Source organism: Astatotilapia calliptera, chromosome 7 (assembly GCF_900246225.1).
Source record: "Astatotilapia calliptera chromosome 7, fAstCal1.2, whole genome shotgun sequence".
NCBI classification, from domain to species: Eukaryota; Metazoa; Chordata; class Actinopteri; order Cichliformes; family Cichlidae; genus Astatotilapia; species Astatotilapia calliptera.
Genome location: NC_039308.1, coordinates 58148267 through 58165686, shown reverse-complemented (window position 1 = coordinate 58165686; position 17420 = coordinate 58148267). Strand labels below are relative to the sequence as shown.

General features: G+C 38.3%; 1 protein-coding gene across 1 annotated transcript in view; it reads right to left on the bottom strand.

The window, feature by feature from the left end:
* Nucleotides 1-4945: 4945 nt before the first annotated feature.
* Nucleotides 4946-17420, bottom strand: part of pclob (piccolo presynaptic cytomatrix protein b) — a 61607-nt gene continuing 49132 nt past the window's right edge. Inside the window, exons 26-38 of the mRNA XM_026176101.1 lie at nucleotides 17175-17407; nucleotides 16446-16493; nucleotides 16194-16324; nucleotides 15218-15244; nucleotides 14671-14764; nucleotides 13809-13880; nucleotides 13235-13523; nucleotides 12721-12915; nucleotides 10579-10720; nucleotides 10383-10441; nucleotides 9666-9803; nucleotides 9418-9563; nucleotides 4946-8281 (exon numbers count right to left, since the gene is read on the bottom strand). Of these exons, the coding sequence (XP_026031886.1) occupies nucleotides 8138-8281; nucleotides 9418-9563; nucleotides 9666-9803; nucleotides 10383-10441; nucleotides 10579-10720; nucleotides 12721-12915; nucleotides 13235-13523; nucleotides 13809-13880; nucleotides 14671-14764; nucleotides 15218-15244; nucleotides 16194-16324; nucleotides 16446-16493; nucleotides 17175-17407 (1718 nt within the window). The 3' untranslated portion in view covers nucleotides 4946-8137. The remainder of the gene's footprint in view (nucleotides 8282-9417; nucleotides 9564-9665; nucleotides 9804-10382; nucleotides 10442-10578; nucleotides 10721-12720; nucleotides 12916-13234; nucleotides 13524-13808; nucleotides 13881-14670; nucleotides 14765-15217; nucleotides 15245-16193; nucleotides 16325-16445; nucleotides 16494-17174; nucleotides 17408-17420) is intronic.

The following is a 17420-nucleotide window of genomic DNA, read 5'->3' as shown; positions in this document are numbered from 1 at the left end:
TCGCTATCTCTCTCTCTCACTCACTCACTCACTCTCTCGTTCTCGCTGTTCCCGCTCTTTTTGTCTGTCCCTTAATTAACCGGATGCAATTATGACAAACAGTAGTTGTGTAGGCAATAAAAGGAAAAGGTATAATTATGGTGTCACAAATGATTACTAAAAAGCATAACTTTAATTGGTGCTTTTAATCATTAGTTATCGTTAATCTCTGGCTCTCTTTCACAGTGTGTTTTTGTCCTGTCTCTCTTTCTCCCCTTTAACAGGTTTCTTCCTGTTAAAAGGGAGTTTTTCCTTACCACTGTTGCCAAGTGCTTGCTCAGTTTGACTGTTTTTCTGAATTATTGTATTAGGGTCTCTGGTTTACACAATAAAGCACTATATAGATAAAGTGAATTGAATTGAGTTGAACTGAAATGAATAACTTTTGTGGTCTTTTGAAATAAATTTTGATAACTTTTGTTTTTCTTCAAACAGGCACCATGTGTGCTTGCTCTCAGGTGGGCAGCTTAAGTAGCAAATATGTAATTTTTCTGTTCTTTTTATAACATCAGTCAGAAAAACAAAACAATGGAAGGGACTAACTGGCATACCACCCACACAACATATGCAGTCAAATATATACAGGTTCAGGGCTTTCTCTTTAAAATACTTCAAAACCTCTCATCATTGCCTACAATGTGGAGATAGGGGAGAATTTACTGCCTTTGACTGCACAATCTTTACCAGTTATGCTAGACAGCAAGCAGACTAACTGTCCCACATGAGAATGAATGAGAATACTAGGCTGGCAGCTGCATTGATTTCACACATATAGTGCACGAGTGAAATTACCAGCAAAGTACAGTATTAGAGCCCAATAAATCTCAGTACTATCCATCATGTTTTATAAAATTGCATTTCTAAAGATGTGCTGCACATCGCATCGAATTTTAAAAGTTGCAATATAAATTCAAAGTCTGGCACAACTGCAGTAGTAATGTTTTTGTTGATATTTTAAGTTGTTAGTATCATCACCCTGTGAATAATTGAATAATTAAAGCAAAACCATAAAACCTAGTCTATCAAAGTGCCTGTGTGTGCTTGTGCATGTGTCTGTTTGTACATGTGTGTGTGTGTGTAATTCAAGCCTGGAGGGAGGGCAGGGCGGCACAAGCACGGTGCTTGGGGATTTGGTTATCAATTGTTGCTTGGCAACCACACACCATCTCTCTTGTCCTCTCACCCTCCCCTCCTCCCATTTCCCCCTTTCTCTCTTTGTTTCTCCCTCCCCACCTATCCATTGCTCTTACTGTACTACACTGTTGCGCTGACCCTTCAGTTTTTCCACTGTTCTCATCCTTCACACCTTGTGACATCACCTTTCCCAAATTCTCCCCCTACACCTTTTTCCACCCTCATTTCTCCTAAGAGAGGAAAAGAAGCAGATGTGCCTGATGATGGGATAGGAACGAATAGTGAGAACTGGACAGGAGAAAAGAGCACAGAGAGGGAGAAGGAGATGGAGAGATGGTGGCCTCTTCTGCAGACAATCCCATTCAGTACTTCAAGGATCTTGCAGTGCACCCTGAAAAGGAGTCACTGCTACATACCTTCTCATATAGTCTAAGAAATGATCATTGGAAAAAGACCAGAATAAAATCTTCTGGCATCAGTCAGACAGGCCGTAGAAGTCAGTTTTTCTCTATCCGTGTACTAATGTACTGTATTCCATATAATGTAGTTAGATGATTAGATTGATTAACATATATTCCGTAACAGGAATACATACAATAAATAATTTGCCTTAAAATGTATTTTTGTATGGGCTTTTTCTTACTCCATATGAGGAATTTACTGAAAATATCTGCACAGAGTACAGAATATTTATTTTGAATATTAACCTCAAAGTTAATACTGACATCCAAGAGCAACCTGGAGATTTATATAATGAGTATAAGTGAATAATGTGTTGAACCATAATTGGTTAAAGAGCAGCTGTATTGGGTTTATTTGACAGAGGATACTGCCACCTATAGGTAATCTACAAAAATTACTGGAAACATTAAAGAACAAACCAGCTTCAATACAGTCTTTGTTTTTCTCTCTCCTGTCTTTCTTTTCTTTTTTCTGCATCTATGCAGTAGCGTGCCGATATCATAACAGCTGTGTTTAATATATGTGTTCATACCCATGCACATTTAAATTTGAACATAGATGTAGTATCTGACCACCTGGGAGAACATTATGATGCATTTCATCAATTACATTCCGTCATTTAATTAAGTGAACAGCTAAATGATACACTGGATCTTGATAAATGAACTATTCAAAATGGAAATATTTACGTATGTAATGTAATTTAGTGAGAAATAACGAAGAAAGATAAAGTGAAATAAATGCAATCTTAGTTTTAATATCTGTTCAAACATGAGGAAAGCCAGTGGATGGGTGAATAGACACATTTAAAATATTTAAAAACAATTATTTTGACCTCACTAAAAAAATTATAAAAAAAAAAAAGCAAAAGCAGGTTCATTCGGCTAAATGACATATTTATAATAATACAATTCATAATAAGTTAAACTAATAATTAAAATAATGATTAAAATAATGAAATAAAATAACTCAAAAATATATACTCCTCTGTACTGTTTCAGTATTATTATAAAAAAAATAACCTTGTATAAGAAAAACATTATATAAGGTTATTTTTCTAGCTTTCTGAATTGTATTTACTTCATTTTGTAAATGAGTAATTCTATATTTCTATTTGCAGAGTAAAACTAAATTGGAGTTTGTTTCCTAAGACCTATTTACTCATAGTCTTCTTTCAACTTTGAAATTCTTGATGGTCATGACCCAAGAACATATTTCTTTTGTACCATGACTGAGACTCATTCTTAGAATGGTTCAGGTGTTATTGAAGGGCAAGATCAGAGAGGCTAAGAACAATTACAGTAGAAAGCTGGAGTGGAAACTCCAGCAGAACAGCATGAGAGAGGTGTGGAGTGGCATGAAGACAATCACTGGATTCAGTCCATTCAACAGCAGAGGAGCTGGGAGCAGTGAGGACAGAGCCAATGAGTTGAATGTGTTTTTCAGCAGATTTGACACTGCAGTGAATGCTCTCCCCCTAGTGACTTACCTGTAGTCAGCCTGCAACCCACATTCTCTTCAAACTCCTGTGGAAGTCCTGACACCCCTTCCCCCCTTTGTCACTTTCACTCATGACCAGGTTCAGAGACAAATGAGAAGACTCCGCTCAGGCAAGTTTGCTGGTCCAGACAGGGTGTGGCCCTATGTCCTCATGGCCTGTGCCCCCAGGTTTGTGGAGTCTTTCATAAACTGTTCAGGATGAATCTAAGTCTTTGGAGGGTCCCAGTGGTGTGGACGATGTCATGTCTCATTCCTGTACCAAAGACACCATGTCCCAATGGCCCCCAAGGTTACAGGCCTGTGGCACTGACCTTCCATGTCATGAAAACCCTGGAAAGACTCATCCTTTCCCGTCCCCAACCTATTGTCAGGCCACGTCAGGATACCTTTCAGGTCTCATACCAGCCTTGCCTCAGAGCTGAGGATGCCATCATCTACCAGCTCAGTTCTGTCTATGCACATCTGGACCAGCTGGCAAGCACTATAGCCCCTTTTCCATTAGTACCTACTCAATTGACTCAGCATGGTTTTCAGGGTTTTCCATTAGGTCATAGTACCTGGTACCAGGTACTTTTTTAGTACCTGCTTGCCTGAGTTTCAAAGCAATCCGAGCAGGTACTAAAATGTGACATCGTCAGACTGCGTGCCACCAATTGGCTGGTCAGTAGCATCTCTCAATGAGTCATAAGGTCATAAGGTCAATGCTGGACAGTACCTCCCACCCACTCCATGACGTGCTGGCCAATCACAGAAGCACGTTCAGTGAGAGATGGAGAATACCCAAATCCATAACTGAACCACACAGGAAATCAGTGCTGCCTGATGTGGCTACAACTCCTCCGTCTAATGCATAATACACAGTGCAATAGTCACACCCTTTTGCACATGTAGAGTGAAAATGAGAAATAACAAATGATAAAGTTTTACAGTATACAGTTTAGAGTAAAATGTCCATCATATATTTATCTTTTTTTGTAACTTTATTATACTGTTTTATTTTATTTAATCAGTTACTGTACTGTCTTGGAGCAGCTGCAACCACATCATTTCCTAAGGGATTCATAAAGTATTCCAATTTTAGAGCTGCAGTCTATGATACCAAGTGGCTCATCCCCAGATGTTAACGTGAGTCAATTCTGCCTCACAGTGACCATGCCTTGAAATTACAGCCAAATAAAGGATAGGAGGCTCTACCAAAGCCATTCATCATCCCAGTTCCAGCTTCTGCTGACATAGTAATAAGTTATGTAAAATATGCAATCACCAAATATTTAGCTAATGTTAAAGCTGTGTAGATGGTGATAATATTTTCAACTCCTAAGAAAAGAGAGAATTTAAATAAATAAATTTAACAAACGAAAAAATAGACACAAAACTCGTATCTGTTTGATGAGAATAAACCACAATGGGATGTTGAAAATAGGTCTACATCATAATCACAAGCACGGCAAATTGGTACAGTGATTATGTGTTCCACTCCAAACTCACTTCTACTAAACAATTTTTAAAGAATCACGGTGCCTTTTTTAAATTGTTTTTGGCACTAGGATGTCAGTTTGTGCATACTTAATGTAGGTTTTTCTTTCAAGACCAAGTTTGCAGTGTCCACATGGAGCAGACGGTCAGAAGTTGAATTCACGTGTCCGTAGGCACGTCTAATTAACAAATAATGATTAAGCTGCTCCAAACACAGAAAACGAGTTTGTTCCTTAAAATAATTAACAGAGCAAGGTCTATTATCACTTTAAAAAGTTATTTTTTAAGTAATAATAAAGAAAGCTGTTAACAAAACAAAGCTCAACTCCAAATGTGCAATATAACTCTTCTTAATATTTATTCTTTTAGACTCAGGGGAAACGCTGATTTTTTTTACAGCACGATTTGCATATCTCAACACATCCTGTGTACAACCACAAAACCATAACAGTATATGTTTTGTTTTTACACTGAGTGAAAAACAAGACAATTTTACAAGCATATTTCTTTACACTCAGCATACAGATAAATCTATACATATTCTCTCTCTTTTTAAACGTAATCTTTAGGCAAAATATACCGACAAACCATCAACAAAACATGCAACATCCAAAACATAAAGTTTTAGACAACTATTGAAGTTGAGTAGATTTTTTTTCCCCCCTTTGTGTTGTTTCAGCAGTTTACGGGACGTAGTTGCACACATAGTCATTGGTTGACAGCACAGGTTTTGATTACACAGTCAACTCCCCTTTTACAGCTATAGACATGAACTGCTGTACAATTATATGTCTTTTGTGATATTTTTTTTTCCAACACTCACATGCTCAGACTTTGGACAATATAAACATTCAATCTTTGTAGAAAATAAACACTTTATGTACACATGTCAAACAACTTGAGTCACATTCACACCCCTCAGAACAACAACAAATGAATGGATTCACGATTACAGGCAACAGCTGATCTAAACAAACAGTATTTAGCTTGGGTGAAGTCTAATGAAACACAGGGGTTGAACAGTCAAGGCTGAGCATTGAGATAATATGTCTAATTTACTGTACTGTGTACACAAACTTTTTTAAGTACACTGAGAGCATGATGCAGTTTAGAGTGATATTTATCCCCCCCCCACATTGTGCATTACGTTTAGGAACCCCAGTGTGTCTGCATGTTTTTTCTTTTTCCACATAGATACAAAATGCACACCACAATATTTCCTGCCATCACATACACCATGACTCAGTTCATTTCAGTGCATAAACACAAAACACGTAATCCCGCATGTCATGATGGAACAAATGAGACAACGCAATAATAAAGTGCACAAGATCCATGTAGATGTTAACAGCCGTTAACGTCAATATATATTAAAATCAGTAAAAAAATCAGAGTATTTCATATTTTCTTTCATCGATGTACAAATTAAAGTTATTTTCTTACAGTTATTTTGAGAACATATGTTCACAGTTAAAACATTTTAATTCCAAAAACACAAATGCATTCAAACGTATATGTTGCATAGAATTACTTCAAATGAAACAATGGATCTGGAATGTAAAAAAGAAATATAACTGTTAAGAATTTAAACATAAATCACGGTTGGCACAACAAAATAATTGTCAGCATTGAAAAATTAACCTTGTTTTCTTCCTCACTATACTCTCTTTTTTGTTTGCTTGTTTGTTTTACTTTGTAATTATTATAGGCGATAAGTGACATCTTGCTCTATGTTTGTAGTCTCCAGTGATATATTATAAATAGTTGCATTGGCTTTGTGATGTGCCTAAACACACTAACAGTAGTTCTGAGGGTCAATTTTTCATTCTGTACAGGTAAAGGTGACAAAACATTGTAAGACGAATACAGATAAATACATGGGTCACCTACTCACACCTTAGTACTGAGACTAGGCCCCATGCTTTCATTTGATCCTATACATCACTGTACGCCAGTGGGCCTGAGTGTTTTGGTTGCAGGCAGTGAAAGAGGCTGGTTCAATGTGTTGTAATGGGAGTCACTGACACAAAATAGTTAAGTGTTTTACAGTACAGCCAGACACACAAAAGAACCTTGACGTTTGAATGGTAAAGCATTTTTTTTTCTTCCTTTTGAAATAATTTTCAGGGAAAACTCAGACCAGAGGGACTTACTAACACAGAGACAGCAGGGCTGTCATACTGAAGTAATGACAGTTGCAGATCTACAGAGGATTTTGACACATATTGTATGAATTACATGTCTGACGATGGACTACACAGAAGGAAATATTAGCAAAATCTGAGCCACTATAACAATCTTAAAGCAAAATGTTGTACACTTGAGACGGATGTGTGAAACTCACCTTCCACAGTTGTAACATTCAACACAGCAGATGCTGTTCATTGTTAATTTAAATTTTAATTCTAATCTTTCCTAACAATATCATGCTAGTAAAATAGTAATCAGCCACTAGAGGTTGTCATTGACCTTGGATTTTATTTTTATTCTGTCACAGCCCTGTTCGATATAGTGGTGCATTAGTGTGATCAGAGAACCAAGGGAGCTACTGAACATGATTATTAACATCCTTGAGCTCACATAGGTCCACATTCACATAATAGTTATTGTGACTGCCTACACCATAGATTACTGGATTGTCAGTGCGCCACTCACAGCCTCAATCTAACAAGTCTGTATCTGTCCCATATTATATATATTTGTATATATAATCTAGTGACAAGAGAACAACTCTTATACTGTATATTATATTTAGATATATTCTGCATCTGATATCTGTGTATACTATATAAACGTCACACTGTACAATGTGATTCTCTGATATGCTCTTATATTTGCATGTGGGATATCTACAATCAGAAGTGCTGTACATTTAATCCTCATCCCACAGCAAAGGTCAACTGTCTGACTCAGGCCTACATAAGCTCTTTATTGTGTTTTTTTTTCCTTTTTCAATGAAACTGAAAGAATATTGTACAAAAAATGTATGCATTTCTTCATCAGTTAATATTCCAAGACCACTTAAATCCACACACATCACGATCGTAGCACAACCACGTCTCTCATATGAAGGAAATAAAATGAATTCCATGATTCTGTTTTTCATCTTTCCCTTTGTTAGATATGTTTGTTCAGTAGTGCAGAATCATATCTCGGCGTCTCATGTGGATTATGGAAATAGAACTGTGGTAAGAAAGACGTCACTGCCCTCAAAGCCATATTGCTGCTGAGTGTCTATCAGTGCCAGCTTTTTATGTTTGCATGTTAAATCCAAAACCAGCAGAGACTTGAAATGGGAAGAGGTGGAAATGTGCTGGCAGTGTTGGACTGATATAATTGCAATGTTAGTAGCACATAATAAACCTTTATTTTATGATTTATAAACCGAAGCAACGAATTAAAGGAATCTTTTTTCTTTGCTCTTATTCTCATTCTCTTATTCATTTTTTTTGTCACATCTCTGAACTATGCACTTTGCATTTAGTGTTGGCTGATCTGCTGCATCTGGATCTTTTTGGTGTGGTGTTCAGGGGTTGGTCTGAGTGGAACTGACGAACAGCTTGTGCCAGCTGACCACTCTCTTCCTCATGTCCACCTTGTCAAGCCAGATGTAGGCTTCACCTATCAAGGTTTTCTTCATGAACTTCCCTCCATTAGACACCAAGAAAAGCTGGGAATGCATGAGAAAGACAAAGAGAATTTGTCAGTAAGTTATCTATATGTGCTTTGCCAGCTCAAAAAGTGCATGTTATTCAGTATGATTATTAATAGTTGCAAGCAGATTGTTACAAGTATATCTATAAGTCTAAAATTTAATGCATTTTATAGACCTGGAAATTTTAGAGCCCATATGAGCTATTTACAGCAGAAGAAACAGCTTTTAACCACGTTGTGAGTACCAGAGGAAACTCTGCAACTTCCCTATGTTTGGAACACTACAAACACGGCCTTATGGCTGCACCTGCAGCCACACACCTCTGCAGTTGGGCTGTGTTATATATTGAAGTGCTGATTGGGCCATACCAAGTGCAGCTCTTGCCACCCATAGATGTGCATAAGTGACTTGTTTAGCCTTCTGCTGGGTATTTTTGATTTGAAGTAATTATTAAACTAAGTGTTGCTTTGTTTGTTTGGTGTTAGATAATTTGTTAGGATTTGTGTTCCCCTTATGTATCAACTTGGCCTGATCAGCCAGTATTTAAGTCCCCTTTGGTTCTTGCAGTTAGCTCAGTTTTGTTTGCTGAGTAGTTAATCTGGAGATATGTCAAGTTGCTGTTTTTGGATTAAGTTTTTTTCTATTCATTTGACTTCTTTTAAAGGCCCTGTATTATTAGTTCATTTTGTATTTTTTTATTTTTTATTTTTTTTTTTACAATTTTGGGGGGTAAACCCACTTTTTTCTAAATACTCACTGTGTCCTCGTGCTTAACCAGCCTAGTCTCTCACTCATCGCAACAAAAAAAGTTGGGAAGAGTGTAAACTAGTCATCCACAACTGGTTGTAATAATAAAATAAGATTATTTTTAAACAACACTCTCATATTATGGGATATTTGTGACTCCTTGTCAATACGCATAACAAATATTAGGGAAATCTATTTATGTTTTGTGTGTCTGAAAGAAAAAAAACCCAACAGAATATTGCCAAGTATATTGGATTTTTAAATCACCAAATATTGGTATCAGTCATAAATAGCCTTTATTGTCCAGACTCTAACACAATCATGATTTATTAAGTTTTATTGACTCATCGTATTTGACAATTAGCAGGGGTCTGAAAGTTATTTAGGTGCCTGTTGTACACTACCTGTATGGAGTGTCCAGTTGGGTTTAGGGGGAATCTGAAGGTCTCATTGAAAGAAGGCTCTCTATCATGTCGACAAATTCTCGTCTTCTTCTTAATGATCCTCTTCTGGGTGGCCACATTCACCACATACAACTTCACATACAGATCTGGATGCAAGTTGGATAAATAATAATATGAATTCATAAAAAGAGGACTATTGAGATTAAAAAATCAAAATGCATGTACATCAGTACTGATTGGTTCCACACCTGGCAGGTGGTCTGGGCTTTTGAACTTGTAAGTGATGTTTCTGCACTGAAGGATCTCCAAGACCAGTTGGTCCCCTTCTGTTTTCACCTCCTTCTTGAGAGCAACCTTGATCTCCCCCATTACTTGTGTTTTACCAGCTAACACGAAACAGAAAGAGCAAAATCAAAATCACATCAGGGAATATATTGCCAAAGTTTCACGTGTATCTCACCAGTTCTACATGTCCTGAAATAATTAAGAATTTTACAAGACAAGCTGATTTAAACTTGGTAAATTAGTTGTCAGGCACCATGGAAATGACCTCCCGACCTTCATCATTGTAACAGCTGCCAGGCTATACCCTAAAATGACCCTCTGCTCTTTGTAACAAATTGAAACTAGAGAGGGAAGGGAGGCATCGTGACACCTGAGCTACATGAAATGTAGATATAACAGCAGTTGTGGGACAGCATGGCAACCACTTCTCTCAAGCCGTGCAGTAAGTTATTATTCGGGTTAATATTGTTCATTGACAATAAGCACTTAGCTGACAATTTGACCTCGCAACTTAATAATGACATTAGCAACACCATTTAGAGGCAGTTAATTAGGTGGCTTGGTTACAAAGAAATTGAAAAAAAAATACAACAAAACCACCATTGCACAAAACACTCAACAGGGGGAGCCCTCTGACCAAGAAAGCAAACATTTGAAAACGTGACATTTCTAGAGCTTGCCTTCATTTTCTGCAGTCTCAAGTTGGTTTTTGTCTGTGCCATTAGGAATAGTCTTACCGCTGTGAGAAAAAACAAAAAAAACAGAACAAATGAATTTATGAACACTGTTTTATACATTTAAAAGAGTATAACATGACATATACATTAACAACCGTTAATGCATAATATGCTTGCATGGAGCTACAAACAGTCTTACATCCGTGGCACTTGAAAAATGGCACTGTCCACTCCTGTGCCTGCTCCATCTTCACTATCCAGACCTCCATAAGCGTCTCCAACCAGGCTCGGGGCAGATAGTACCACTGACCCTGAAACATCACTCAGCCGGTGTCCTGGTCCTGTGGGTGGCAATACTGAGTGTGATACTGAGGAAATCAATCACTCAGTTTTTTCCTTCAAAATAAATGACTTGCATAAAAAACAAACAAACAGAGAATGTTAAACGACCCAGCTTTTACCACACATGCATGGGTGCCCAAGACATGTGCTGTATGTAACAAAACACACACCCAGCTATCACTCATTGACAGAGGCACTCTCCATCACACATAACTTTGACAACTTTGACTAAGCATCACATAACAGGGCATCACTGTAAATGTCAGCATCTCCTTGCATTTACGTAACAGTGCTGTGTAAAATCTCTGTAATACGAAGCAAATCCCTACATTAGAACTAAATGAAGGTCACTAAATTTAATGAAAAAAAAAAAAGATTAATTCACTGTAGGACATGGCATGGCAGTTTGTTCATACAATTAAATATTCTTTCTTGGCTCTGGCTGGTTTCTGTTATGCTTTTGCAGTAAGAAAGAACTTGGGAAAATATGTGAAGATTACTGTTGAAACACATTCGGTGACTTTCGGTGTATTTTTGAAAGATGATGTGTGACCACAATGTGTTTGAAGCACAGTCTGTTACTGAAATGCAATAATTACTCATTCTGTTCCTAATGAAAACAAAATCATTCGATAATAAAAGCGACACAAAATAAATATATAAATAATGAAATAATATATAAAATGAATATGTGCATTTCCAGACATTCATAGTGCTACATACAGAAAATAATTACAACAGAAATATCAATATTTACACATTCATTTATTTGGAAGGCTTAGTTTTAATTATTTAATTATAATAATTATTATTAGTAGTAGTTTTTTTAGTTGTTGATTAATATGATTTATTTATATATTTATAGAGTACATTTTTCCTATGTTGCCTCACCTTCCCTTGACATTTCTGCTTCCCTCATGGTTAGCTGACCGCTTTACACTCACTGGCTGGTGAGTGCAGCGTGAACCTCCTGTTGACTTTTGAAACCTCTTGGTGTTTCTGTGTTTCCAGGTTTGACTGGGTCATTTGTGCCCCCTTTGTTTTAGGTGGGAGGAATAGGGAAGGACTGTGCAGGGCGAGAAGACTGTGTGCCATACCTGTGTCTGCCTCTGTGTGTGCTTTTCTAGGGGTTAATTCTTGTGACACACACATGCACATACACAGCAATATTGCAGCTCCACAAAATATTCTGTGGCCAGGAAATAATAGCTAGGGAATCTACAGTTGCATGCGTATAAAAACCTCCAACAATGAGTTTACTTTCCTTTGTAAAGAAGTAGACCATTAGAGTTCATTTTGAGGATATCACATTGAGGATTATACACAGGTAATGGATGTTGTTTAAGTCATGTTAACACAGTAGAACATACAACATGTAAGGGATTGCCATCCTAGCTTGGTTTCTGTACTGGGGTTGGAGATCTCCACACCGGGGTTCTGTAGAAACCATATGCTTGGGATTGGCACATGCACACTCCATGTAGAAACAGAGGGGTCTGGATTTCTAATTTAGCTAATAATACTAATACTACAAGTTAAAATAATCCATTAATTATGTTTGTAGTTTCTTAAACTATTATCCCATTTAATTAACTATTTAAGATGCCCAAAGAGAAAGCCAAAATATTAAACTGGTGAAAAATATCAGAAACAACACATAACAATTTAGTAAACTGAATGAGCCCCATCTCTAAAAATAAGATTTTAGAATTACATAGTGTATTAAATAGGATTTCACAGCAAGTTTATTTTTATTTGTGTACTTATTTGATTCTTTATCTGCCTTGCTTTTTGCTTAACAGTTATATTAATGAGATAGATCACTGTGACTTTGTGCTGGCAGAAAAGCAAGATGAGATGAGCAGAAGGCAAGGTAAACTGTTAAGGAGATGAATGCAGAGCAATTCAAGGCTTTATCAAACAATCTCTACAAAGCTTGCATGCAAGGGGAAAAGGTGCATTTCGAAGGTGGTTTATCAGGGGTAGGGGAAGGATTTACTTGGTTGCAGGCAGGATTGTTGCACGGCAGCTTCAGCAGCAGCAATTGCTATTCCAGCATCCTCAAGGTGGGCCTGAGTGACACTGCTCTTGCTTTGGCTTCGGGAAGGGCCATGGGAACGTAGTTGGCCGTCGGAGGAAGACTTGGAACTGCCTGGGCTACTGTGTGACTTTTCCAAAGGCATCATTTGCATGTCTAAAGGAATATTAAATGAATGGTTACAAGTGCCAAAGAGAAAACTGCAAAATACAGTGGCTTGCAAGAGTATTCGGTTCAAGGGGGCCGGATACTTTTGCAAGACACTGTAAATAAACCAACCCCTCTCAGGTGCAAATAATATTTCACAGTCATCTGATTGTTCCATGCAATACTGATATGTATGTATTTACAGTGTTCAAGGTATGGTTATGAATACCTGCCAAGAATATTAATATTATTTATTGCTTAAAACTACTTATATGGAATTAATTGATATTTAGCAATCATTAACTGTAAGAATGAGGTGATTCTTTACCTTTAGCTGGATCAGGAAAGATTCCATGGCTTCTGCTCTTGATTACAGAGTTTTTAGGTGAATCATGACTCCCATCTCCCTGCCCTGGTGCTAGACTCATTCCATACCCCTGTCCAGAACCTGAAATGTGGCCCTGGCCCTGGCCATGTCCCTGACTTGACCCAGACCCTGACGGACCTTGGGCAGCATGGTGGGCTCTGCTGTGTTCAATGCTTTCACTCTGCTCTTTCAAAGGCAGCCAGCGAGGAGTGTTGTCCAGCTGGGTGGTATTTGACAAGTCAATCAGTACCTGAGTGATAATAAGAGAAAATAAAAGAGAGAAAGAGTGAGACAGTACAAAATAAATAGGAATTTAATATATATAGTTATAGAAGCCAAGTTTAAATTTGGTGTTTGTCTGACCAGAGAGTTAAGTTAAGAAACGCAGGTCCACCAATAAAACAATAAAAATAAACCAACATAAAATAAAATAGCAAAAACCACTTTAATGAGGTAAATTGGTAAAAAAGAAAAAGAAAAAGTGAGCTAAATTTCACATTGTCAGATGGCAGACTCGGCTTCACAAGTCACTTACTTCTCCAAGGAAGTCATTGGAGGAGGACCTGTCATAGTCCCACACTGTCACCTCCAGCGTTTTTTTCTTCAGCTTCAAAGAAAGAAAAAATAAGTAAAGAGAGGGTCACAGATTATGGTGAGGCGTTGAGGCGATCGTGCGAGGGAACAAAATGTGTGAGGTGTGAGCTTGTTTGTCTGTGCGAATGTGGGTGGATGAAGGACAAAAGAAACGAGCTCGTGTACACTGAATGAGTCGTGCCTAAATGAGTGCAGCCATGAATGCTAATGAGGGGGTAATTTAATCAGCAAGGAAATCACGAGTTGTTAAATGCATGTGTGCAAATACGTGGACGTGTATAGAAACACTCGGAAGCATGTTGGAGGACATAACATATACAGATATACTTATATAAGTATGCGCTGCAGATTTTTTTTTAAGGCTGTGGTAAGACGATGGTGGTGTCTGTCACAAACAACACAAGCAAACACAGATGGCTAAGAATAAACACAAGCAACCATATATACCTCTAGCAGTCACAGATGAGCACACATGGGCATGATTACCTAACACTCTTCTATTACTCTTTTTGCTAAAAAGGCATGCAGTTAAAGTGTCTGTATTGACACTGTAAGAGCAAGAATGTCGGTTGTTAACTTGAGGTTTGCTAGTGCTGATAAGAGGCTGCATGGAGGATACTGAAAACAGCCCGAGGGAGAGAGCATGAGGACGGAATTCTAAGTGTCGTATAAGACGCTGAGGCTTCCACATTGCCCAAAGTGGATCACAACAAATACAGTAACTACACAAGAGTGACTGTGGGAAGATGTTTGTGTGCATGTGCGTTTTAGTGTGGGACAGGAAGAGAGGGTCTGCACAGTACCTGCTCCAGATGAATGTTCTTGTAGATGACAGTCTGATTCCATTCTGGGTTCATGGTCTTCTGGGCATACTTGGTCCTTCTCTTGTTATCAGCACTGATAATTCATGACATTCAGAATGATTGGTTGTTAATAATACATTATTAAAAATCTCTCCACTGCTTGATCCCATGGCAACATTCACAAAACTGCAATGCTCAGTAAATGGGCTGAATAGATGCTGCTTGGAAAATGGTCAATATCCTTATTTGGAGGCACCAGAAAGATTGCAAACAAACTGAAATATTTTTGTTAATTGTCTGCTCTGAGTAAGATGCTTTTAAATTTTTTTTTCAAATGAGTACAGAGATAGAAGCTGAGGAGAGTTCAAAGTCAGAGGCATGGAGAGAAAATGTAATGGCAGAAGTGCTCTTAAACATTGTGAAATAGAGCAGATAATTGGACGAACAACAAAGGCCACAATAAAAGGATGGAAAACCACTTTGGATGGGTAAATTACACAAATAAAAACATAACACCAACTAAAAACAAAGATCAGCACCACACTACCTTGCATTCTGGACAACCATGACTTGGCTGAGGGAGTCCAGAAGAGGAAGAGGAGGGCATATATCACAAACAAGAAAAGCAAAAATACAAAATAACAGTCAGAGAAGCTCAAAGAGCTCAAAGAAAAGGCAGTAAAGGATAGAGAGCTGAGGCAATCAATATTCTCTTGAGGGTAAATCACTGTTTTTGTGCCTACACAGTAGATATGACTCAAGACCAAAAAGCCTCACAGTGATTACTGGCTCACAGGTGAATGAGAAATTCACTACTCTGACCTTTTGTTGAGACACTGCGGCTGTGAACTCTTTTGCTAATGTCAGACAGATGCATTTCAAATATATTCTTGCAATAAAGCAGCAGTACAAAGGTGCTCTCAACGAGCTTACATTTTTAACCTATACAGCGTGTAGGTTGAGGGAGAGAGCGCATAATCTAATAAACAGGCCTGATGGAGGCATTATCTAAGAGCAGATATTGTTACAAGGGAGATAATGGCTGCATCGATCCTCTCTCTTGCTATTCACAAGCTCTTAGGAAGACAGTGGAGTCGACACCGATAAGAAGGAGTCTCACCTAGGGACAAAACCAAAGCACTCACTTTAGCCAAAAGTAGAAAGAGTAAGAACATGAGGTTGACCATGTGGACTCTCTGTTGCCAGCTAATTTGATACATTATAATGCAGCAATTTGGAAAAAGGCTGCCTCTTACAGCTTTATGTAAAGTCTAACACAACTCACTTTATTTATTTATAGACTAAAGCAAATCGAATCAAATTACTGCAGAAATGACTGCCTCATATCATCATGTCCTATACCATTTTCTCACACAAACTTAAGACGTTAGTCAGTGGGATACAGCAAAGTCAGTACAAAGTCAGGAAAAAAAAAACAGGGAGAGAGAAAACAAAACAGACACAAAGGCAGAAAAGCAGACACAGAACACATATTAGTTAGCACTAAAATGCTAAAAGCTCACCCTCTCCCAGGTAAAAGGTAGACCTTCACAAAAGGGTCAGAGTAGCCATCATTATCCCTTTGGGCCAGGTTTCTAGCTTGCAGGACGTGGACAATAAGATTTCCTAGATTTCTGTCATAGTTGATCTGGAGCTGTTTGAAACAGAGTGTAGAGGAGGCTCTATGAGAGAAACTACAGGGGTCCATCTTTATGTTGTTGGGGGTAAATAGTGATATTTTCTTAATGTTTGTTTGCATGTGTGTGTGTTTTAACCTGAATTTCTCCTGTGATGGGATGAGGCATCTTCATCATCTCTGTTTGCTAAAAAAAATAGAACAAAAACAGAGAGGTCAGGAGGTGGAGTGGTTCTAGATTGATAGTTTAATGATTTGGCAAACAAATTTGTCTGGCCCACAATAACAGACTTTAGCCATTAACCTGGGATTAAGTTGAAGTATATATTAATAGAGTACTGGTGAAAGAGGTGCCCTTGTAGAATAGATATTAACATTTTTCATTGAACGTATGCACGTTGTGGGGGACACTGACTATCTGATCGGTGTGTTAGAAAGGAAAGTCTGTCGGTGTAGTGTGACACCATTAGTTAGTTTAATCAGACATCTCGTGTTCAAAATGAGTTCTTTATTGCAGCATCAGACTGCGAATTTGGGGTTTGATAGGTAATTATCCCCCTTGACCCTACATGCGGATGCTAGGATGGTCGAAGCAGCCAGCTGCTCTGTGCAGAGGGAGAGACGAGAAACCCAGACTCTTAAATAGAATGCCCAGATGAGAGGTTGTGTTTGGTATATGATTTAAGGAGAATGTTTCATTTGTCTGATGCAGTGCAGCTCGAGTTGCCTGGCTGAACTTGCCTGCGGTCTTCACTTCATTTATTTAAAGCAAACACATTTCACAGAAATGTCAACAAAAGACTAATTTGAATAAGAATGTGTGTGAGGTAAGCCACTAAAAAGAATTTTAATGGATGAAATCCATTACCTTGTGTCGCTGCTTCTTGCTTATTGCAGGGGATGCAGGCTGGCCAGGGCTTGGCACCCCACTGGAGGCAGCCGATCCAGTACCAGAGTGGAGGAGGGCAGAGCGCTCTAGTGCAGACAGGACCCCCAATCCCCCAGCTCCTACTCCAGCCATACAAGGTGCTTGCTGCTGGGACACCTTCTGCAATTCTGCAGCTAACTGCTTAGGATCCACACCGGGGGAACGCTGTCCACCTACAGAGACGAG